The sequence below is a fragment of the Sinocyclocheilus rhinocerous genome, unplaced genomic scaffold (genome assembly GCF_001515625.1).
Source record: "Sinocyclocheilus rhinocerous isolate Xijiao unplaced genomic scaffold, SAMN03320098_v1.1 scaffold1687, whole genome shotgun sequence".
Lineage (NCBI taxonomy): Eukaryota > Metazoa > Chordata > Actinopteri > Cypriniformes > Cyprinidae > Sinocyclocheilus > Sinocyclocheilus rhinocerous.
The window spans coordinates 1-25,567 of record NW_015660051.1 but is presented as its reverse complement, the minus strand read 5'-3'; the positions used below and the strand labels follow the sequence as shown (position 1 = coordinate 25,567).

At 38.2% G+C, this 25,567-nt stretch overlaps 1 protein-coding gene across 1 annotated transcript in view; it reads left to right on the top strand.

Annotated features, from left to right (window-relative positions):
- LOC107724829 (glycine receptor subunit alpha-4-like) overlaps window positions 1–24,932 on the top strand; it is a 43,247-nt gene extending 18,315 nt beyond the window's left edge. The window contains exons 2-9 of the mRNA XM_016533904.1: window positions 8,200–8,333; window positions 9,834–9,901; window positions 10,569–10,792; window positions 11,797–11,879; window positions 15,689–15,826; window positions 16,085–16,299; window positions 17,946–18,095; window positions 24,038–24,932. Of these exons, the coding sequence (XP_016389390.1) occupies window positions 8,200–8,333; window positions 9,834–9,901; window positions 10,569–10,792; window positions 11,797–11,879; window positions 15,689–15,826; window positions 16,085–16,299; window positions 17,946–18,095; window positions 24,038–24,331 (1,306 nt within the window). The 3' untranslated portion in view covers window positions 24,332–24,932. The remainder of the gene's footprint in view (window positions 1–8,199; window positions 8,334–9,833; window positions 9,902–10,568; window positions 10,793–11,796; window positions 11,880–15,688; window positions 15,827–16,084; window positions 16,300–17,945; window positions 18,096–24,037) is intronic.
- The last annotated feature ends 635 nt before the right edge of the window (window positions 24,933–25,567 follow it).

Genomic DNA, 25,567 nt, shown 5'->3' with positions numbered 1-25,567 from the left:
GCCATCTTGCATGGTGGAATATCAGGGACAATGTGATGACAAACTGTATAAACAAATGCACTGATTCACTGAATCTGACAACAATGTCATATACATAATAAATGTCCATAATGTCCAAAATAGACAACTGCTATTAAGAAAATGATTGACTCTTTTGACTGAAAGGCGAGATGTCTGTTACTACAGCCAGCATATTTAGAAGTCTTATTTCTGCATGGTCTGTCTCTTCTACCATGTACTGCTTCTGGCAGTTCCTACGTGAATGTCAGCCTAGAAAAAAAATCACATTGAAGGCTTACAAGATATTCCTGTGGTGACATCATTGCTGACAAATGTAGTTTATTCTAGAGGTTTTTTCACTTCCATTTTCACAAAGGGCAGCTTTGGCCTGTATGTGTGAGCCATGTCATATTCCAAACATGTTTTTCTACCAAGGCATCTGTCCAGTCACTGCTTTAGGGCAGTGGGTGATTGAGTCCACATACTACCACTATATATCCCCCTGTGTCTCCATGGACATGGAATATTACTACAGAAGGGACATAGATCACATCAGCCAAGGCAAATGCAACTTGGAAAATTGCAGAATGAAAAACCAAATCCTATACCTCCTATGATGCTGTTGATCAAAAGGAAAGCATGGATAGAAAAAGTATAATTGGGGAGGAGGGGGGTGTACCAAGTGGAATAGAGAGACTGAAATTGACTGTTTTTGAAATTACAGCAATACAGCACTTAAAAACATGAAGAGCCAAAGTGTGAAATATGCTTGAGTTCAAGCGTTTAAGGAAATGAGATGTATTTTGATGACAGGTTATGGACCTGTTAAACTCTATCTCATATCATGCTAATAGCTCTAAAAATCTGGACATCCATCCATGAGTGTCTAATGACTGTCATTTCCCCTGCCTTTGGTAAAAAGTGGCCACACTGAAAATGAATATGCTTTCTGATGACTGGCTCCCTAATGAAAAGCAATTAGTAGCACATGTTTGCAAGTCATGTGCAAAGTATATGCTGGGACTGTGATTATCATGCTCTACAAAATGAAATCCCATAACGGTTAGTATGTTTTGGCAGGTGAACCAGCATAGCAATGCAAAACTTAGCTGATTCAGCCTTCTGATCAAGCCTGTTTCTAATAAAAACCAGCAACTAAAACCTAACATATTTTCAGTGGTTTATAGCAGTGTTATCTTTGTTAAAGTTCCTTTTTCCATGACAAACTGGTTTAAAAAAAAATACATTACTCACCCTTATATTATTCCTATCCCTTTTTCTGGGGCTATAATGAGTGAGATGGAGAGCCCTTTGGACTGACCCATAATGTATCCATGATTTCATCAATTAAATATGAAACTGTATGGCTGCTGTTGTCTATGGGCTTAAAGCTATGAACTGGACTTACTCTACAGTTTGTCTGAGATCTACAGGCATGTGAGATAACAAAGCTGGTCAATGAATCTTTAAATTAATATCAGTGGATTGTCAACGTGTTCAAATATAATGAGTGTTAATGGGATAGTTCGCTCAAAAATCTGCTGCCATTTACCCACCCTCATGTCATTCCAAATCTGCATGAATTTCTTCTTTGGAAAACAAAATATATTTTGAAATGTGAAAATCAGCTATTCCTTTAAATAATAATATTCTGTAGTCTCAGTAGGTCCTGGCAAAGTCTGTATTTTTAACATTTATCTTGGAATGAATATTATGTACATTTGTAATTGTGGTTTCACAGCCGATGAGGGAAACCAGGACTTGCTGAGGGTCACATGCGGCACTGTACTTATACTGTGAAGAACATAAGGACTCAAATCATGTGTATCAGCAGAGTCAGACCTCTTATGAAGCTTCTCATTCCAGCATGTTGCCCCTAGGTCTGTCTGATAATATTGCAGCTGCCTGGACTGAAATCTATCCAGATTTACTTTCCTTTGGAAGAGTTGGCAGATTGTAGTGCTATATAACACAGAGTGCAGAGGCGAAATCTCTCCCCTCACAATTAGCCAAAATAAAAATATGAAAAAAACTTGATTGCTTTACAGTTTTATCCACAAAACTTACTAATAAATAAGTATTTTAAACATGCAAAAGAAAAGTTAAATATGAATCTTAATTGCAAATCTAAATTATATTTAGGAAATAAATTACTTTTAGCTGTTATGAGCTAAATCACAATGTCAACAAACAAAACTGGGGGCACATGAAACAACTTGACAGAAAACTGTAATAAACAGAAATCTGTCATATGAGGTCAAAAGAACCATTATATAATTTTCGTTGTTTAACCAATTAAATGGATCACATGGGAATAATGACAAAGTCAATATTTTCTGCTAAAAAACAGTTTCTGGCTGTTTTTTGTTTCTTCATTAGAAACATAAAACTGTCACATCTTTTTAAAAGGCAAAAGAGTCACAGCGTTTTAAAAAGCATTTGTTTGCTTTTGAAGCATGTGACGGGGCGGGGCCGAGAGCCGTGGGAACGGAGCGAGGCCGGTGGACGCCGCCGTTTGCCTGAGGCCGGAGCCTGCTGCCATCCGCCATGATGGGGAGGAGCAGGGAACGGGGGACTCCTGCCGGCTGCCCGAACCCAGAGGAGCCGTCGCCGTCCACCAGGCGGCGGAGGAGTGTCGGGCCGTCCACCGAGGGTTATCCAGTGCCGCCGCCAGGCATCGCGGAAGAGTTTACCCAGCTGGTGGAGGGCAGTGTGTCTGGGAACCGGAACAATATATTTTTTTCTTTTTTCCCCTCTCTCGTCTCTGTCTCTCCTCATCCTTCCGTCTCCTTTTCTCTCACCTCGTCTGTCTGTCCTTACCCCCAGGTACGCCGCGGCTGCTGTGATCGGCTCCCCCGGAGGGGGGAGGGGGGGGAGTAGAGCGCAGTCTCGTGAGTACCCCCCGGCCTGAAAGGGGCGATGGGGGTATGTGACGAGAGGGGCGGGGCCGAGAGCCGTGGGAACAGAGCGAGGCCGGTGGAGGAAATGCTAATGCGCGACACCTGCGCCACTCACCGGTCTCGAGTCCCACGGAGCAGCTCCGGAAGGATAAAAGGAGGAGTGACGACAGTGTTGGACGAGAGAGGACCAGGCCTGGACTTTATTTTGTGTTTTGTGTGCGGCAGTCGTCCGCGAGGGGCTGCCGCTTTACTTTCATTTTGTGTTTGTTTATTTTATTAAAATCTTAAATGTTCACCGGTTCCCGCCTCCTTCTTCACGAACTACGAACGTTGTTACAAAGCATTAGCATGATAAATTTCAGGGTGGTGATAAAACAAGAGAAAATATCTGAGCTAGTGTTGAGGAATGAGTGTTAAATATTCTTGTCATTCCTCAGACAGGGACTCAGGGATCAGACAGTGGTATCGGGCCCTGAAAGGTCAGGCTCATTAAAAGTCCCTTACTTGCATCTCAATGATTCAAGAAAAAGCCCAAGCTTTCATTAAACAAGCCTCTTGTACCCCTGTAAAGCTTCCTGTGGCGCCATTACCAGCAACCCCAATGGCCTTATGAGCAGGCCGACAGATGCCGTTCCTTGTCAGACGAGAGGCAAACACTTAACATTATGTTCAGTTTATTACTGGTTTTTCTTCATTCATTTTCAGCTTTTTTTCCAGACCGATTTTTTTTAATTTTTTTTTTTAGGTTACACTTTATTTCGATAGTCCACTTTAGACATTCTATTAACTATAAGTAACTTTGTAACTACATGTCAACTACATGTCAACTAATTCTCATTAATTTGCAACTACATGTCTACTAACTCTCAGAGTAGACTGTTAGGGTAGGTTTAGGGTTAGTAGAATGTTGACAAAGAAAGTGTTAGAAGATATTAAGCAGACAGTCTACTAATACTCTACTAACTGCTAGTTGACATGTAGTTGCAAAGTTACTTACTGTTAATAGAATGTCTAAAGTGGACTATCGAAATAAAGTGTTACCTTTTTTTATTTTGTTTTCTGTCTTGACGTTTCTAGCTTCTAATTTCATCCCTACTACAGCAGATCTGTGTTTATAAGCTGCCGTCTTGGAAATCCCCTAAGCAACTCCCTCTCATTGTATCTCAACATTGCCACACCTCAGGAACACTCCACTCACACTTTGATGAGTAGCTCTCATGTTTGCACAGTTGACAGTTGCACACGTGACCCAATTGCTGTGCTGGTTCAGTTCTGTCTTATGGGAATGGATCTGAGATACTGTGAAGTAAGGAAAGGTATGAGGCAGTTATTATAAATTCATGATGGCTAAAGAAGGGGTCAGCCATCTCTCGAGGCGTACAGTAATAAAAAAAATGTTGTGGTCATCACCCAGTTGAAGGCAACGGCCCAGAATGAAACAAGCTTAGATCTGCCTCTGTTAACATCCCCCCAGTTATTTCCCAGACTCCTCTGAAAAGTTCAGAGAGGGGAATTTTATCCTAATCTTGAATTATACCACCTTGAAAACTTTTCCGCGTTGTCGTTGAAAAATTAAGCATGCTTTGATACATTATGCTGATGTATTCACCATCTGAAATGGTTTCTGATGACTAAGAACCAGTGATGGAAAGAGTACTGAAAAAATGTACTCAAGTAAAAGTACCATTACCTTCCAAAAAATGTAGTGTGAGTAGAGTAAAAGTACTTGTCCAAAAAACGACTTGAGTAAGAGTAAAAGAGTAGCCTATTTAAAAGTACTCATGAGTATTGAGTAGTGAGTACTGAGCTGTGGATGGAAACTTTTTCAAAGGAAAACACACACACACGCATGTCTCTTTGCTGAGCCGCGGCGGTCTCGGTGAATCAACAGCATCCACAACTGAACGGAACAAAAAGTGTTGAACTTGAAAATTGCTTATGCACAAGTGCACTTGCTAAATGAAGGCGGATTGTATAAAATGGATAAAAAAAAAACATTTATTAACGATCTGCAGTTTTAATTTCAGGCCGTGTAGATAGGCAAGCATATATACAAATCATTTAGTAAGCAGAAATCCGAAATTTACCTTAACATATTAAGTTAGAGGAAGATCCGACTGAATTGATGCTTGAATAATGCACTTGATAAAAATGAAATTAAAATAAGCATGTAACGACCACAAACGGAGGAAAATAGCGGAGTAAAAGTACCGATACATCACTTAAAATGTACTCAAGTAAAAATAAAAGTACACAATTTTTAAACTACTCAAAAAAGTACAATTACTGATAAAAACTACTTAATTACTGTAACGTGAGTATTTGTAATTCGTTACTTCACACCCCTGCTAAGAACTCATGGGGGGAGGAATCCAGTCATGAATCTTTCCACAAAATAAAAATAAAAAATATTGTAAAACAGACAGTAGCTATGTAAGATTCAACACACAGGCATTGTGCATCTCTATAATCAAATGCAGCAAAACCTCCAGACAATTACAGTTTCACCTGGAAGTCAATCATAGAAGTTAATTAATGACTTTTTAATTGAACACTGTTGACAGACTGCTTTCGTGAGAAATGCCAGTTAACGTGACTGGCTAACTTAATCTTTTCAATGCATGTGAATAATTATTTTCGTGCCCTTAGTGAACTTTTCTGTTGACTGTCTGACAGATTTATTACACCACTCACATCCACTCATTCACTTTCTGTTTTATCGTTCTGAGCTAGCATGTTCAGTTAAATGTTCAACATGGGACATTGTATTACAGGAGATCTGAGTTTCATGTCAATATTTCATGCAGACTAAAGAGATAACTGTCATAGGAATTTGTCTTTCAATGTTCTTCTCTACATGCAGCCCTGAAATATTTTTTTTCCAAGCTGTCAGAGGAAATCATATTTCAGACAAATTATTACAGAGCATGCAAAGACAACTATAATTATAACAAAATAATTGAAACATTATTTTAATTTTAAAATACAGATAAAACACTAATGCAAAATTATTCTATAAAACAGTTCAAATTATAATTAGGAAGTGTGGGGTAAGCGGTGCCACTTTTTACTGTCCAAAATGAGATGGGTAAAGATAAAAAGGAGGCAAAACTAATCCTCCTAATTATATTTCAGGAAGTCTGCTATCAACCAAAAATGAGAAGAATAACATAGGGCCGTAGAAATATGACTAACAAAATTGCCACACATTATGCGTCATGCCAAAGGGTAAGCAGAATGCTTGCAAATATAAATAAATGTAAATATATGTCTATGCAAAAATAAATGAAAAAATATATTTTTTTAAAATTTAATCATGCACTATCCCATTCCAAAGTTTTATCTTGATGCACATGATACAGTCATAACCCAGTAAGGAAAACTTTTAAAATTGACAGTTTACCCTGCAGTACCTGGAAGACATTAACCCTTTATTTAATAATTCATGGCAAATTTTTTGGTCAAATAATGTTCATGGTTTTATGTATTGCCAATTCACCACCTCTGTAATTTTGTTGACAAATGCGGCCAAAATGCTTTTAGAAAAAAAAAAAAAAAAAAAAAACTTTCTCATGGCATTGCTCATCACAAAAGGCAAATGTATATCTCTAAATATAAGGTATGTAATATTGGCCATAACCGCTTTCTTTCCCCATGGATGGATCTGGACTGTACCACTTTATATAATTAAAACCTTTCATTTTACCATTACAAATGGGGAGCATGTATACTATAATACCACTACACCCACCACAGCTTCACAATGGATATTGTAAACATGTAGAGTCTTATCACTGGCCTGAAATGACAAGTTTGTGCATTTCAGATGTGAATGCGTAATCTTTTCGGAATATTTTAAGTGGTGCTGAATACCATAAAACCAAAACAACAGAAACCATGGATTACACCCAGCACAAACACAAGCAATGGACCTTTGCCATGGCTTCTTGCCATGGCTGTGCTTTGTGTGCCTGAGCCACATATTATATAAACCATTTCACTGGGGATTAGAATGTAATCGGACTGTCCGTAATACACTGTGGTGTTAAGAAGAACATTGATTGTTTAGGTGAGACAGAGAAAAAGAGGGAGAAAAAAAGAGAGAAAGCAAAACATATGGTTTTTCTTGTAGTGAAAGAAAAAGCAAGAAAGAAGAAAACCAACTTGTAAAGAGCTCAATGGAATGAAGCTTCCCAAGTTCAGAAAGACTTGGATATGAACTTGGCACAGTTGGTGTATCAGCCGTTGGGCCGTGAGCTTTATAAATACAATCTGATGCTGATGGTACTTGGATGCAAACGTGAGTCAGACACTCAAGGCTGAGAAACAAACGTGATTGCTGCCTCCCTCTCCTGCAACTCTTTAAAAATGCATGTTCTGTTCTAGCCCGGTCTCGTCATAAACCCTGCTGAAGTGGGAATGTAGGCGAAAAGCCAGATTTTCTAAGGCAGTTGGACCACATAAAAAAGAGGGAGTGATTCATTTAGCAGCTTTTCTCTTCTATTTCGGATAAACAAGAGCTCAACTGGATGATGAGGAAGCCCTGGAGCCTGTGAGGCAAATTTAAACCCATATTGGACTTTTTCTCACTCCAAGAGAGATTTGTATCTTCCAGGGCTTTGGGAAAGAACACAGCCCCTGGTTACACAGTATGCAATCCAAGTAGAGATTCACCTGGGAGCTTCAACTAAAATTCACTCCACATTTACTGTGGTAAAAACAATGAGAAAGACTCACTGAGTACTTCTGAAGTATCAAGAAAGAAAAAAAATCCAGTCGAATCCAAGACTCCAGCCTCTGGGATCCACTTGCTCCGGCATGGCAGGTCTGTCAGGCACAGTCTGAGTCCCGCTGGAAATGGAATCAAAGTCGCTCCCTCAACTGTCACATTCCCAGTATTTCAATTGAGCCATCAGTCTGTCAGACACAATGCCTCTCCCTGCCTAGGGATTTAGGGGCTTCTGTTTTTCTTTGCCATGATCACTGTGACAGGCTTCTGTAAAAACACAGCATGAAGAACATATATTTAATGCATTATGCTTCTGTATTCCCTGCTGAAAAGACCAGTATTGCAGGTCACAAATATAAGATTTGGATGATGGTGTGCTAGTTCCACCAGTTAGGACATGCATGCTGGTCTTTTCAACAAATTTATTAGAACAGTTCTTTTTAAAAGATGTGTTAAAACCATTCATGACAGTCATTATCACTGACTGTATCTGTTGTCCCTTTCCTCACCTTTCTCTTTCTGGCTTCCTTTCTACTCCCCTTCTTCTTCGCTTTTCTCTATCTCTGGCAGACTGGGCTCCTGTAAAGAGGAGATAAAGTCCTCCAGCAGGCCAGCCCCAAAGCCAATGTCCCCATCTGACTTTCTGGACAAGCTGATGGGAAGAACCTCCGGCTATGACGCTCGCATCAGACCCAACTTCAAAGGTGTGACAGAACGAAAACAAACAGGATTTGTCGGGATATATATGACAAAACTTGTGAAACTGGTAGCAGCTTGACAGTAGTGGCACCTGGAAAGTTTAAATGAGGTGACACTAGAAAGAACCCAGTGACCTGACTTTGTATTACTCCAAATACATTAAGGAAAATAGGAATGCTCTTCTAAAGGTGTTCTGTTGTTATTATTAAAGCAATACTGTAGTTCACCCAAAAATGTTAAAACTCACCGTTGTTTTATATCCATACATTTTGTTTTTCTGTGAACAACAAAAGGAGATGTTACCCCTTATTTACACTACACGTGTCTGCAGTGCGTTATGGCTCAGATGATGTTTTGTTCCGTCCTCCACGTAGTGCCAATTGACACCAGGAGCATTTCAGAAGCGAAGCGACAGGATTCGCGAGACGACGTGATTTACCTGTCCGATGTTGTTTGTCTTGATTATTTGTCTTTTAGCATGGCTAAGTTGGCTAAATGTTTATGTTTTGTCCGGTTTAATTCTGTTTATTGTTGCATTTATTGCTATGTCCTACTTTGTTGTGCTGTAGACTATAAAGTTAATACACTTAAAAGTCCAGTTATGAATGACAAGGATAAAAGATTTGTAGCTGTCTATAGTCGTCTAAAATACATCCTTAATTATCTTGTATCTATATTTCACATACACTCTAAAAAATGCTGGGTTAAATACAACCCAGTGCTGGGTATAATAGGGACAAACCCAGCAATTGGGCTGTTTTGACCCAGCGGTTGGGTTACATGTTTAACCCAACCTTCTGGGTAGTAACCCAACCGCTGGGTCAAAACAACCCAATTGCTGGGTTTGTCCCTATTTTAACCAGCACTGGGATGTATTTAACCCAGCATTTTTTAGAGTGTACCATTTCTGGCCTCCTGGCAAGGATATAGTGATGTGAAACACGATTGGGAGTCTGCACAGGGTGTTTATTTTGAAATTGACAGGATTTTTTAACTTTTCTTTTGTATTTACTGTGCGGCTTGGACGTGGTGTCCGTCAAAAATAGGCGAGGCTCCTATCTTTAGCGAAGCGGCACGGAAAGCCGCTTCTGGAACGTGCCGCGGCAAACACAAGCATTGACTGAGTGGTCGTGATCAGCTCCGAAAAAGCATTCACCACACCAACCTACCATATGCGTTCTGAAGACTTTGCATATAGCGCAGTAGTCACATGGACTACGTTTATGCTGCTTTGATGATGCTTTTTGTAATTTTTTGAGACTGACAATTGCCCGTCACCACTTTCTTTTGTAATATGGATTAGATAAGAATAAACATTTAGCTACATTTTTTCTTTTTGTAGGTAGAAAACTGGATAGGTAAATCATGACGGAATTTTCATTTTTTTGGGTGAACTACCCCTTTAAATCCCCCTTTCATCTATTTTTCACTCATTCTCCAAACTTCTCCATACAAAAGTAAGTGTTAGTCTAAACGTAAGAAACTTCTCTCTTCTATTTTAACAGGACCACCAGTAAATGTCACCTGTAATATTTTCATCAACAGCTTTGGATCCATTACTGAGACAACTATGGTATGTAATCACACTGGTTCAGTTTTGTTTAATATCAAAGATTCAGCATTGCACTTATCTTCTTATGCTACTCAGACCTTGACCTAAAATGCAAAGGGGAATTCCTTCTCTTTCTCTCTATTCTTTCGGGCAGTATGCTCTGTTACAATTATATTACTGAGTGGATTTCAGTCGCTTTCTTGACTTCTCCTTGCCTCGAGGAGTACATCACTTAGAAGTTTAGAGTCCAGTGGGTCAGCTGATGTGCTGATAATGAACTGTCCACCATGCAATTAAAACGAAAAATTGAGAGAACGGCCAGGATCTTGAGGGGCGGAAAATTTAAAGGGTGATATACCCATCCTCTAAAGCCTGTGCTTAGCACTAAATGTCTCTGTCAGCAGAATGTTTCAGTTGACCATTGCAGATTGCCATTGTTAACGGTCTGTTAGTCCATTAACTTGGGATTTGAACATTGGAAATGGAGGACTTCCAACAGAAATTAATGTCAAGGGAGAACAAGTTTACTTGCATGTTTAGAGCATATCTGTTTCAGCTTGTTAGGTTTGCAATTAAAACACTAGAAAAAGAACAACTAAAACAAAGAATGTACATTAATAATAATCAAATCCAGAAACTGACCTAAGATTTCAGGTCCTAACAGAGTTTTTTCCCTCTTTCCCTACAGGATTATAGGCTTAACGTTTTTCTACGCCAGCAGTGGAATGACCCTCGATTGGCCTATAGTGAATATCCTGACGCTTCTCTAGACCTGGACCCTTCTATGCTGGACTCCATATGGAAACCTGACTTGTTCTTTGCTAATGAAAAAGGTGCAAACTTCCATGAAATCACAACAGACAACAAGCTGCTGAGGATCTTTCTGAATGGGAATGTGCTATACAGCATTAGGTAAGCAGAGAAGTCTCTCATAAATTTAAGAGAACAGAGGGAAATTTACAAGAATTAGTGCAAAAGAGCTATAATGCAATAAACATTAATTTAACAACATTAGATGTACGATTAAACCCTAATGTACACAACTGATAAGAAAAAACTAAGAAGAATCATGTTATTTCAACAAAAAAAACATCAAATAAGAAGTGTCATGCAGGGAATTCTGGGAGTGTCAATTTACGTTTTTTCAGTGTAAATTATACAATGACTTTTTCTTTTTCACTTCCAAAAACCGTATTTTTAACAGTATTTTACTGTAAAAGTACATTAAATGTAATTAAATTTATTCACCGAATATAGTATGGAAACTTACTGTTAACCAGTTAACAGGTTTTTACTGTAGCATTTTTATAGTCTTTTACTGTTAAAAAAATCACAATAATTTTTACAGTGTACGATACAAAAACAGATACAAAAATTCACTGCCTCATTTGGGATTCACTCTGCAATCACAAATCAAATGGATGAAGTGTACAGCCATACAGATTTGAACTCATAGAGAGACAGCATGAATGATGTTGTTCCAAACCTAAATGACTTTCCTTTTGTGGAACACAAAGAAAGTTTTTTTAAAGAATGTACAGGTTGTTTTTATATGTAATTTTAATCACTGGGGTCTAGAGCTTTCAAGCTTTAAAATACAAAAGCATCTTGATTTTTGAAACTCTTTTTTTGATCTTTCATTCAAAGGATCCAATTCAAAGGAATAATTTTTTCACAAATCACTACTTTGCTCATAAACAAACCACACAAAGCTTGAATGACTTCAAGAATACATGGAATATAGAGCATGACTCATATGGACCATTATATATATTTTTTTTTTAAAAGTGTTTTTGTGTCATTTTCTTCGCAAACTCCTTTGGTCTTTCTCTATTTAACACCTGTTTTCTGCCCTTTTTGGTTTCAACTCTGATTCTTCCCCACTTTCTGCTTTCCTGTTTTGCGCTATGTCTCAGGCTAACACTCATCCTGTCTTGTCCCATGGACTTGAAGAATTTCCCAATGGACATTCAGACCTGTACCATGCAGCTAGAAAGCTGTGAGTACTCTATACTTATCTTCCTCTCTCTCCCTCCCTCATCCTTCCTTGCCCTTCTCCTCTTCACACTTTGCTGCATTCAATTCTTCTGACACTGATATGGAGTTTAAATGTATGCACTAATAGCAATCACCATGAAGGTGAAACACAGTGAACATACTTAAAAACCATTGTTGCATAAGGTGAACATATACATTACCATTATAAATTTTGGGAACGGAAATGTTTTTGAAAGAAGTGTCTTATGCTTATCAAGCCTGCATTTATTTGATAAAAAATACAGTAAAAATATTATTACAATTTAAAATAACTTTTTTAAAATTTTAATATATATATATATATACAGTATATATATGTATGTGTGTGCGCGTGTTTAAAAATATACTTAATGTAAGTAAAATGTAATATAATTTAAAATGTATTTTAAAATGAATTAATATCTTTAAGGAAACCGCAACACGTTTTCTTTAATGATAGTTTAAACCAACAGAATTCATTTGAAATAGAAATATTTTGTAATATTATAAATGTCTTTGTCACTTTTGCTCAATTTAATGCATCCCTGCTGAAAATTTTTTTTTTTTTAATCTTTTGAATGTTAGTGTATACCAGGAACGGTTGCCATCAACAAATCCTGTTAAGATGGTAATTGCAATCCACTGCTTGTCTATTTCCACTTACAAACCTGGTAACCTTGAGCATTATGGGATTTTTAAAAAAAAATCTGCAGAAACTGAATAACTCAGTTTTCTATGTCTCACTGTACAAAAAGAAGAAGAATCGGCTAGAGGAAGTATCAACAACACAGCATCCTCATTTTAAAATTGTGCGTAAAGTGTCCTTCCTTATTACCTTGATAAAAGAAAGAGGGAGTCAAAGAAATAGACTATTCACCACCCCAGTGCCCTCAGAGCAGATAGCATCTTAACTCCTGGAACCAATTTAAAGGATATCAGTAATGAAACTTTAATTTTATGTCCCCTTTATTATGTGACCCACCTCAGCTGCCCGAGAGGCTTTTAATTCCACCTTCCTGAGACAAAACAACACCCATTTCTAACCACCAGAAGAGCCAAATGAGGAATCCGTGTAATGCAGAAATGCACTGCAGATGCCACTTAGCTGGACATCTGGATTTGGCAGTTGGATTATTTGATTTGAATCCTCATTTAAGTATTATGACGGCAGACAGCACCTGATATATATTCATTCAACATTCAGTGACTCATGGTTTAAAAGATTTAGGGGGCGTACTACACCCAGACAGTGTGTTTTACTGTCCTTTCTGCGTCCTCTGTATGTCTACAGAATTTATTCAATGAGTGGAAAAATCCCTCCTCCGTGGCTGCAGTTAAAATTGCCCTCCTCTAAGGAGTAGGGTCAGACAGAAAGAGACACACACAGGAAGACAGGCAGGTTTACTGCCTAACAAAGCGGTTACGGAGGGCATAATCATTTCTGATTAGACAAGAGCACCTTTTTTAGGGCTTTGAAAGGGCCCACTGAAACCCGTTTTGACAAGTGTTAGGACACAGCCAAGGGGTGGGATAACCTTGTCTGGAAAGGACACATCTTGGTACAAAAATCTGATGTTGAAGGCAAGAGGTGTAGATTAAAGCAGGGGTAGGCAAGTTCGGTCCTAGAGAGCCGCTGTCCTGCAGAGTTTAGCTCCAACCCTAATCAAACACACCTGAACAAGCTAATCAATGTCTTCATTACAAGCCCTGCGTCTCAATGTTCATACTATCCATTCTAAATAGTATGTGAGATTAAAATAAGTGTCTCCCAAAGCATAGTATTCTGTCCCCGGATGGTCTACTATTTCAGGTAATTTTTTTAAGTGTGGATCCATGCACACTCTAATGGCTAATATTGCCCACAATCCATTGCACTTTGGCGAAGGATTTGGTTCAGAACTACAAACAAGAATAAAAAGCGAGAAAAAAAACAAACATGGCGGATGTGCGTGACCGTCGCTTAAGTGGAGAGGTTTACATAAAGGGGTTTGAGTTACTAATAATCAACATTTAACCTGGTAAAAATATTTATTTTATGTTATCTGTTTTATATTTCATTGTACAGGATGCTAACGGTGACATGATGACTGACAGGCCAGCTTACAGTGACAGGCTGCATGTAACCAAAGTCCCTTTAAGACAAGTCATTTCCCTCAGCGGCCATCTTTGAAATGACTCTCGGGCATGCAAGTGCAGCTCCTATCTCTTTGAATGGGGAAACATCAAATGCTACAAAACTGTTCGCCAAGCTTACGATTAAATTTCAGATTTGAAATCACCAATGAAATCTGACAACAACTGTCTCATAAATGTTGTTCCTTATGCTCCAATAGCATTAAAAGCTTATCTTTCAGACTAGACCAGCCAATTCGCATGCGCAGTCCTAAATGCACGTCTCAGAACGCTGACTGTTTCTATAGCAACCCGGACTTCTAACGGCAGCTGCAGTGATGCGATGACTTTACCGTTTAGCGATTGGCTCTTTTACTCAGAAGGCGAGTTTGGGGGGTTTTCCACTGGGTACAGTACCTGGTACCTGGTACTTTTTTTAGTACCACCTCGGTTGAGGTTCCAAGTGAACCATACCATTACCAAAACGTGACATATAAACTCTGCTGATCACGGATTGGCCAGAGAGAATCGTCACTACCTGCGTCACTGAACTTGCGACACAAACACAACAGAACCGCTAGATTTAAATCAGCACAGCCAGCGAAGGATCGAATGCAACTGTTTTGAACAAGCGCACCTTTTTTAACAACCAAAAAGTGGCTGTTTCGCTGTGTTGAGGAAGTACAGACATTCCTCTCATTAAAGACACAATTGTATGACATGATAGTACGTTCCAAAGCTTGCCTTATCTTCTACTACACACTCAAAAGTGTGTACTTTTTCTTCACCAAAAGAGTACATACTTTAAGGGTGTAGTATAAGTAGGCACATTGGGACGCAGCATAAGGCTATAGGCGGGTGAGGTTTTTTTCAGGGTTGGAGCTAAACCAACCCGATCTCACAGCAAATCATACATATGTTACGAGGTGGCTAATTCGTACAAATTAGTATGAATAAATTTGAATTAGAATGAATAAATTATGTTTTAAAAATATATTAAAATAGAAATTTTATTTTTTTATTGTATATATAGACATTTGAGGCATTCCACATCTTGGAAAATATTCATATTCCTATACTAGTTTGAAAACAATGTTCGGAACCACACCAAACTTTTCAAAGACACCATGAAATTCAAGGATTTTCCGTCTTCATCCTTTTTTCATGGGTTTGTTGTTTTGAAGACGAAGGGGGGACGGGAGGTTTGTGAATAAGATGTCTTTGTAAATCCCTGAGGGTCTCTGAAAGACATCAATATTATTCAGATTTGTCAAGTATTCTACACTGTTATTGCATGCCTCATGCATTTTTAATAGGTCCCTAATCTAACCGTGTACTACAGAGCTGTTAGAAATGATATGGGGGATGTGAAGAAATTGAGGCAAGTAGCATGAATGACGCAAAAAATAATAATATAAAAGAGACATATTCAATTGATTTGCTTAAATACTTCATGCTGGTCATACTGTACATCATTTCTAGACTACCAAACGCTGAGTGTCTATAGTGTAATAATCCAGAGCATAACATCTTCACTATTAAAAGGTCTGCATCAGACCTACAATATATCCATCCACCACTTTGGTTTGTTGTCTGCCAGATTACCTTTTACACAGTGTACTAAATATGGGATAAAAGAGGAAGCATGACAGGTCCAATTCACACTCTTCTTTTTCACAGTTGGCTACACCATGAACGATCTGATCTTCGAGTGGCTTTCTGATAGCCCTGTGCAGGTGGCGGATGACTTGACTCTTCCTCAATTTTTACTAAAGGAGGAAAAAGATCTTGGCTACTGCACTAAGCACTACAACACAGGTACACGTTTCACTATGACCTTCATGCACATCAAAAAAACATCATACACACTGTGGCATACATAAATGATTTCAAGGTCCTCTTATGAATTTTCAAATGCATTAAATGGTGTCGCCAAAACATAAACCTGCAATATAATTATTAAATATACTCCAGAAGTAATTCCAGACCAGAGGTACTTAATCAGGTGTAAAAAATGCATTAAAAGTTGCTATACATAATTACTTACCTATTATGAAACTCTTTGTGATATCGTAGGTAAATTCACCTGCATTGAGGTGAAGTTTCACTTAGAGAGACAGATGGGCTACTATCTCATTCAGATGTACATCCCCAGTCTGCTGATTGTCATCCTTTCTTGGGTGTCTTTCTGGATCAACATGGATGCCGCCCCTGCTCGGGTAGGCTTGGGTATCACCACTGTACTGACCATGACCACCCAGAGCTCCGGTTCACGAGCCTCTCTACCCAAGGTAATATAACCACAATGACTCAGTTCCTGTGAGACGGGGGGGTCAACAATTCTTAGGCTGATGATACACAGGACAACATTTTGAGCAATTTTGTTGGGCAACTTTTTTTGAGCAATGTTGCTTGGACACTTTCCCATTGAGAATGGGTAACACATTTCTCTCTGGATACTTTAGATCGGTCATGGGCCCTGTGTCTCACCTGGTTGCCTGTTGATGGCAACACTGCCCAAAGTTGCCCGGCAAGATTGCTCAAAAAGTTGCCCCATGTATCATCAGCCTTACTATATTTCCTGACTACTATCAGATCGGATCAGTGAGTGCTTTGAACTTGAGATCCGGATAAGTCTGGTTCGTGAACAAATCATCGGTTTAGTGAAGGTGATCAAGTGATTTACTGAAAGGAAAATTTTAAAGCTTGACAGCCCTAACTTTAGTGGCAAAGAGTGGCCAGGATTAATCTTTCAAATTTCACGATAGTCAAACAATTTTAGGACAATTTCAGTTAATAAAGCAGAGTTTTCATTTTTGGGCGAACTGTTCCTTTAAATTAAATAAGACAAAAGTAGATCCAAGAAACGTGACTGATTACAATTGTGGTTTTGGGGGATGTTTTCAATGCAAAGTAAACAAACCTAATGCTAAAAAGGATAAAGCTTACATGTAACTTATAATGCATTGCTTCTTAATATTTAATTCGCTTTTTGAATCCAAACTCTCACATGAATTCTGTAGGTCCGAAGAACTGGACAAATTATATATTATGACTCTTACCTGTAAACATGCACTATTACCTGCTGTGCCGCGTCTCGCTGCATTTTCAGAATCTTGTGCCTGGGCGCAGCTTTTCACGACAAATGTCAAGTTAAAAACCTGTTCCAACGTTCTGCATTCTCCTACAGTTCGCGGCACTCTTGTCGTCAGACGCAATCAAAATCAAAGTACACGCAGAGCACGGCGATCGACGACAGGCCCTGCGTTCTATTTGGAAGGGCGCATCCCTATGCCCTAATCCCTTCAAAGGGTTTACCCTCCGGAGTGAGAGCTTCGAAGGGTTGAAGGGTGTAGGGGACCAAACAACTGTTTCTTGAAGTGCCCTTCTGCGTCATCATCACGTGCCCACACGGAGGCGCCGTCATCGTGCAAAGAATCTGTGCAAAGGATCATGGGAGCCCGAAGTCTCCATCAGTTGTACCCTTTGAAATCCTTCATTCCGAAGGGCCCTTTGAAGTGGCCAGTTTTGAGCACTTCGGTTTGGAACGACCCTTCAATATGGCGGCCATGATTGTTTTTACTCCGAAGTGTCCTTCGGAGAGCGATATATATTCCGTTTGGAATGCACCGAGGATGACTCATTGAGTGAAAAAAAATTAGGCATGAATTAAATGTAAATTAAATTTAACATAAATAAACATAAATAAATAATTGTTTGATTGCTTATAAGTATGACATTTGAAATATTCTTTAACAATTTAAATAATGCTCACTTCAGATGTTTTAGCTCTAAAGGCTATGTGTAGCCTATATGTGTTGTTTTCTGTGAAAAGGTATCAACTGATATCAAATAAAAATCCAGTCAAAGCCACCTCATTATTCTTAGCAACGAATTTGATTAGCTACTGATATTGGTTTGACCTTGTGATTCCCAGGTGTCCTACGTGAAGGCCATTGACATCTGGATGGCCGTTTGTCTGTTGTTTGTGTTTGCTGCATTGCTGGAGTACGCAGCAGTCAACTTCGTCTCAAGACAACACAAGGAGTTCATCAGGCTGCGCAAGAAGCAGCGAAGGCAGAGAATAGTAAGTGCGTCAAACACACACACACACATACATGCAAACAAATACAGGCTGTCCTGTCACCCTGGATTACACTTTGACTTGAATCTGTGAATCATTGTGCTCAGCCACATATCCAAACACTGGCAACAGCCTAGGCTACAGCTGGCTGTCACATCTCGTGTGGGGGGATTCAGATCAGCCTGTTTCCATAGTGAACAGTCCCCTGTGTTGAGCCCACTGTTTGTGCCACTTTGTAAAGTCTTGCCACAGCCAATTTCCAAAGGCAGCAACCTGCTTCTTGATCCGAGATCACAGACACTGACCGAAATGCTAAAGAGACTTCTAAATGAAAAGCTCAGAAAATACCCTCAGGGCTTTGGAGAGTAAAATCACTCTGAACACATTAAATGTTAACCGATTTTAAATGTAATTTCTATAAATCCTGAAATGTAAAATTGTGGACTATAATAAAGCCGAACCGTTACATTTAAAACTACTATTGGCTAAAACATCTAGGGCACTTTGTGGGCTTGTACAACAGTGTTCACCGTCCAAGCTCACAGTGCTGGAGATTTACGAGTGTGTTCGTTGGATCTGAATCAATAATGAGAGAACAATTTGAATAACTCCCTTTAAGAATGAGCGAGTTCTCCTCCCCTTCCTGCCTTGGAGATCTAGGCGGCCATTACTCTTCGTCCCATTCTCTCCAGCCAAGAAAGTCTTTGGTCTGAATGATCAATCTGGGTGGTATCGATGCATGGGTCACTGGCTAAGAGAGCTGTTAGGCTGATGGACCAACTATTACCCAGAATGAATCAATACAACAAATCCTTGGCTTTATCCTGCCTTAAAGGGGTCATATGATGCTGCTAAAAATAACATTATTTTGTGTATTTGGTGTAATGAAATGTGTTTATGCAGTTTAAAGTTCAAAAAACACATTATTTTCCACATACTGTACATTATTGTTCCTCCTCTATGCCCCGCCTTTTTGAAACGCGTCGATTTTTACAAAGCTCATCGGTCTGAAAAAGCGAGGTATGCTGTGATTGGCCAGCTATCCAGTGCATTGTGATTGGCCGAATACCTCAAGCATGAGACGGAAATGTTACGCCCCTCACATACCGTGTCCGGCCGGAGCGACGATACAAAAACATTAAAACCCATTACAAAAGAGGCATTTGTTGCATCCAGTGGGGACAAAATTACGGATTATAATGACATATACTGTCTTTTTACGCATTGCATCGTGCCGCGTAAACATAAAACCCTGTCTGCATTTGTGATCAGAGAAATGACAAACAACAAGTGCTAACGTTAATCCACACTGCCCAAAACTCGCGTTTGAATCATCAGTGGCAAATCCTTTAAATGAAAACGTACTTACGTTGAACTTTTATAAAGAATATCTCTTTGGATTTGAGACTTTAGTCTTTGCAACTTTACAGACCTTCTTTATGCACCAAGAGCTTTTAACACTCCAAAGAGAAAGGAAAAATTGAAATCGCATCATATGACCCCTTTAATAACACTATAGACAAATTAGGCCACATGTTCCTGCTCAAGAAAACACAAACAGATGAGTGCTGAGAGGATGGTGCCTGGTTCAGGGATGCACAAAACCACATATTTTTGGGAAATTAACCAGTTGTGGGTTGCCTGAATGACTAGTCGACTTATCAGACATATAATTAGACTGGTTTCAGATTCATGCGATGGCTTTTTTACGGGGAGGTACCATTATATTAGTACACTCTAAAAAATGCTGGGTTAAAAAGGGACAAACCCAGCTATTGGGTTGTTTTGAACCCAACCGCTGGGTTGGTCCCTTTTTAACCCAGCGCTGGGTTATATTTAACCCAGCATTTTTGAGAGGGTTTTATTTGTACATATTATATTATTCATTAATATTTTGAATTAGCTTTTACATTTTATATTTTAATTTTAAATTTTTTAAAAATATTTCTTTTTAGCTTTAATTCATTTTTATTTTATTCATTTTAGTACTCATTTCAAATAGTTGCCAATGCAACATTTTAATTTTTCGTTTAAGTTTAAGTTTTTCCATTTAATATTTATATTTTATTTCATCTTTATTTCAATAACCGAAACAATTTTAATAGTTTTAGTTAACAATAATAACACTGTGTGTTGCTGCATTCGAAAACATCTAGTCAGAGCCCAGTGGAATGGAACATGGGTCTCGAGATGCATTTTTAAGATGTTACAACTATTTTTTAACTCGACACACATCCTAAAACATCACAAAAAAGAACAAAATGTGGCACAATGGCAAAAGACGTTTATCCTGCTGTGAAAGTCTGTAGGTGCACTTTAAAGGGAATGCAAAGATGCAAATTTTACCCTGCAAACTGTCTAACAGCTAAAGATCTAAAAAAAAATAAATGAAATAAAAAATTACAGAATAAAAATAAAGTTGATCTCAATAATCGGCTAATCATTTGCTGGGCAACTGATTATATAACCGTCCTGATCCATAACCCAGTTATAAGCTATATGTGTCTTAAACATCAACATGACCATTATCCACTTGTCTAGCAACTTTATCAAGTTTTTCTGAAGAGTCTGAAAGATAATGGCTGGATTTAGCTTGAGTGTGCACTTTATTGGAAAGTCCCTCAGCAACCCGCAAAGAAGTGTACACACACAAGCAGTGTTGCCTAGCAACTTAGATGGTGCTGGAGAGCAGCGGCTTGATAGCTGTGGTCTCTAAAATTCTTGTTGAAGTATTTACACAGTTGCCGATATTAATGAAAATGAGTCTGCTCAGCCTGCCTAGAAATGTTATGCACTGTTTGATGCTTGAAAATGCACTGAACTGTGCAAGATACATAAGAATGACAGATTGATGGATGGATGGATGTGCTCTATTGATCCCCAGAAGTTAATTTAGAGAAAGAACGAGACAGATGTTCCAAACTGTTATATAACAGGAACTGTGAAACAAAACATTTTACAATGCACCATGCTCACTGCCATTCTTCCTCATGAAGGATTGAGCAATGCAGCCAGGAAGCTTCGACTCACTACGGAAAGTGAACAAGCTCCCTGGCTACAGCTACAGCAAATTCAACCAGCACTGCAACACCTGCACCAGGGTAAAAATACCATCTGTGTCCCCATCTTATTTGCCCACGGGCAAACACTGAGTCCCATAAACCCAGAGCCCCCTACGTCCTACTGGCCCAGTTCACAGCTGGTATGAACATACTTCTCAAGTGATTGCTTACAATTGTCATTTATTCCAGATAGTAATGAGTCTCCTGTGATCACTTGTGACTGAATATAGAAATGGATGTTAATGCCAGGTGTAAAATGGGGCATTACTGTCCACGTTTCCTTTATACCCCTTAAATGCATACAGAGATTCAAATAACACATTATTCTGTCAAAAACAGCTTGGACTTTCAGCATATATGTATTTAAGCACATTTACTTTAAGCATATATGAATTACGGATGCTTGTCCCCTACACCTGAGCAAATATGGAAATAATAAAGCAAATAAATACACTGTTAACAAATCTATAAAATGTATGGTTTAAAAAAAAAAATGCAGCTGAAGCTGTGGTTACCAGCACTTTATCATAAAAAATACAGTAGTAACATTGTAGCTTTTACGGATTGTACTTAAATTTCCAGTTAAAAACTGCATATTTAATTATCTTATATGATGGTAATATACCAACCTACTGTAGTACTACAGTCTGTTTTTTACCCTTAATTATACAGTGACAACCACCAAAAAACAGCTGGTAAAGAGAAAGCCACATGATGAAGTTCATCACAAGTAGCTTTCCTCAAGGTAAATACTAATATATGGAAGGTGCACACAGTGTCATGCCCACAAATACAAAACTCCATCACAGTAATACAAATGATACTAAAATAATGCAATAAACAATAATAACATAAGATGTAACCTAAAACCATAATGTACATAAGTGATACCAAAAAAAACTATACTTGTTAATAAACTTCTACTTGTTAATAAAATCTTGAATTGTCAATTTATGGATTTTACTGTAAATTCTAAGATGACTTGTTCTTTTTCTGAGAATTTAAATTTAACAGTGTTTTACTGTGTATTTTACATGAAATTGTGATTATTTTAATTATTATTAATATTTAGATTTATTACAGTTTATTCACCAAAAAGTGAGGGAACGTACAGTACCGTTAACCAGTTACGTTTTTTTTTTCATAGCATTTTTTACAGACTTTTACCATTACAATTTCAATCATTTTTACAGTGTATATTTAGCAAATGCACTGAGGAGTATTACTCAAGTATGTGCTTATGGTAAAGTACTCATACCTTCACCCCGTATGTTTCTTTCCTTTAGACCGTATATTGTTGAGTGACCCCAGTGTGCAGTAGACCTTAGTCTTGTTTCATACTTAAACATTTTTGCAGCAGAGTTCTTTTTACTGGACTCAGACTCGGAGTCTGGATACGGCCTGGCCATGATTAATAAAGTAAGCACTGACCTAAACTGTGTTCAGAGGTGACATTCAGCCACTTTAAAGGGTGTCTTTATCTTAAACCCAACACATCATTATTCCTAGACACGTGATTGACTGGATCGTTTTTAGGTGCAAACAGAGGACTTAAGGAAGAGCTAAACGAGAACTTAATCTTCATATCCTCTTGAGGAAAGGGGTAATTTGTCATAGATTGACAGATAAACTGATCCAAATGACTAATTTATATGGCTTTAGAGGCAAAGAACTAGGGAAAAGTGTTACATGTGGGAAAAGTAAGGGGAATACTACAGAAATACACCTTCTTTTTTTGGTAAGAAAACCATGCAGGAAACATTCTTGTGTCCATCTTCTTTTTTATTATTATTTAACAACATGCAAGATGAATCATGCTGTCAAATTAAAAACAGTTCAACTGTTAAAAAAAATACCTCTTAATGTATTTGCATTCAGTATTTGCATGTTGAGCTCTGTCCACCCTTATTAATGCAAGAATGCATCCTGTCTTGTTACCCCTAGACAGTGACAGTGACAGACAATGACTTCGAACACAATATGGCACCACAGTATGAATGGAGGAATGAGAGAAAAAGACAATCCTTTCACTTTAATGAACCTTCCTCACAACAAAAGTAATCGTAAAAACTGACCATTTAATTCCAAGCATCAGAGTAATGGTGGAAAATTTTGTAATAACTAAATAAAGCTAAAAAAAAAACTTTACACTGCAAAAAATTATTCTCTTGTACAAACATCTAAATATTCTTCAATTAAAATACATTTATTTTTGAAGAAAAATTACAAGATATTAAAAAAGATATCAAAAATATATCAAAAGTGAGTTTATGCCTATAACATTTTTTTTTTTTTAGAAAAATATTCTTAAAACAAGAAAAAAACATCTAACAAGAGTATGAAAAATAAACTTGCTTTTTTCTTACCCCATTGGCAGATATTTTTTCCTTTTTTTAAGTAAAAACTCACTTAATATTGATAAAACAAAACTTAATATGACAAAACATTTTGCTTAGTAAGTAAATGTATCTTGATTTAATAATGTTTAGATATTGGTACTCAGAAATAAGATAAGTACAGAGTAAGAAAATCAAGTTTTCCAGTAATGACCTCTAAAATATTGCATAAAAGGGTCTAAATGAAGCTGCACTGTTAAATTTCATGAAAGCATATTATACGTACACTTGACATTTCACTTTTTATATACAGTATCAGCATTTAAGAATATATTGGCCCCTAAAAACTAAATCAGTATGCGCTTTCTCAAACACTATGTAAAGTTGAGCCCACAATTTTTTAGTGCTTTTATTGGAAATGCCCTGCAGTCTCCTTCAGTTCCTGTGATGGACTGGCACTTTTTATTGTGCTGCCAGAGGAGTATTTATCAAATTTTCTTTGTTGCCTGCCTCTGAAAACACTAAAAATGCTTTTCTTCTCTTAAAGGAGGAGGAGCTTGTTCGGGAAAGCCGTGGCTTTTACTTTCGTGGCTACGGACTGGGCCATTGCTTACAAGCAAAAGACGGGACAACTGTGGATGGGTCCAATGTATTCGCCCCTCCACCCCCAGTGCAAGTGCTGTACGACGGAGAGGCCATCCGGAAGCGTTTTGTGGACCGAGCCAAGCGAATCGACACCATATCCAGAGCCGTGTTTCCTCTCAGCTTCCTCATATTCAACGTATTTTACTGGATCACCTACAAAGTGCTGCGACACGAGGACATCCACGCCAACCTGTAATCGTTCATCTCTCCTGGTTACGCCACTTGTTCATCTTACTGCTTCTTTTCTTATATCTCTTCATTTGAACCAAAACCGCCTGTCATACTCACACTAGAAGTGTATTTCAAATTCACCCAAGAAATACCGTCAGTGCTAAAACCATGTGCTCAGGTGTGACTTCTGGATTTCAAAAAGATTTTAAAGTGCCCACTCAGAGCGAAGGGGGCTCGTAGATGCAAATGCTGCTGTTGGGGACCTGGCTCTCCTCTCTTTCACATCTTCATTCGAGTGGATTGCACTAATAGCCAGTGCTACTGTCCTCACTTTGTAGGCTCCATTTGAGTTATTGGCTGAAAGATTCTCGGTTGGATAGAAAATATTGACTTGAATTTTACTGCAAGGCGCATCCTTAAAGGAATGTTTTTGAAAACCTCAAAACAAATGTGTTTTTTACATCTTAAAATGCCAAACTAATGGCCTGTAAAGGGGAGGATTGGGATTTATTATCCATGGGAACAGTTACAGGGGAGCGGTGTACTGTTTTACTAAATAATGAGATTATAAATATATATGACTGTATAAAGTGTACATATGCAGAGTTGTTCACAGACTGCAGACAGCACAGATGTGTATTTCTTTTTGTCTTTTGAATTTGAATAAATGGATATTCTAACAGGAAGTCGAAGTTGTTTTGTACAAATGTTACACAAAAGCACAAAAAAACATATTACATTTATTTACTATTATGAATTCTGTTCAGAGTAATCTTTCTGTTATTTTTCATTAACATGAATCATTCCATTAGTCATTTTCACATTTGGAAAATGTGAAAATCCAAATCATTCCATCATGTGTTAAATTGCTTAAACTAATGCCTGAAAGAAACAGATGATTTGTGACGCTCTGTCACTGTGCCAGTACTAGGCTTTAATTGTCAACAAACAGAGACATGTATCAGGCATCACAGCCATTCTTTATTATTGCTAGCCCCAAATGTGTCCCTCATAGTGATGGGAAGTTCGGTTCTTTTCCGCGAACCGGTTCTTTCGGACAGTTCGATTCAATAAACCGGTTGAAAAAACTGGTTCACCGGTTCTTTTACGCTCGACGTAATGACGTCATTGGCGATGACGTAATGGCGTCAAGTCTATCGCGGGCTTAACACATTCAAATATAAAGTCAGTAATCATAACATCAGTTAATTAAAATATCATTATAATCTGATACGTTTCTTACAATTTGGATTTTTGTATC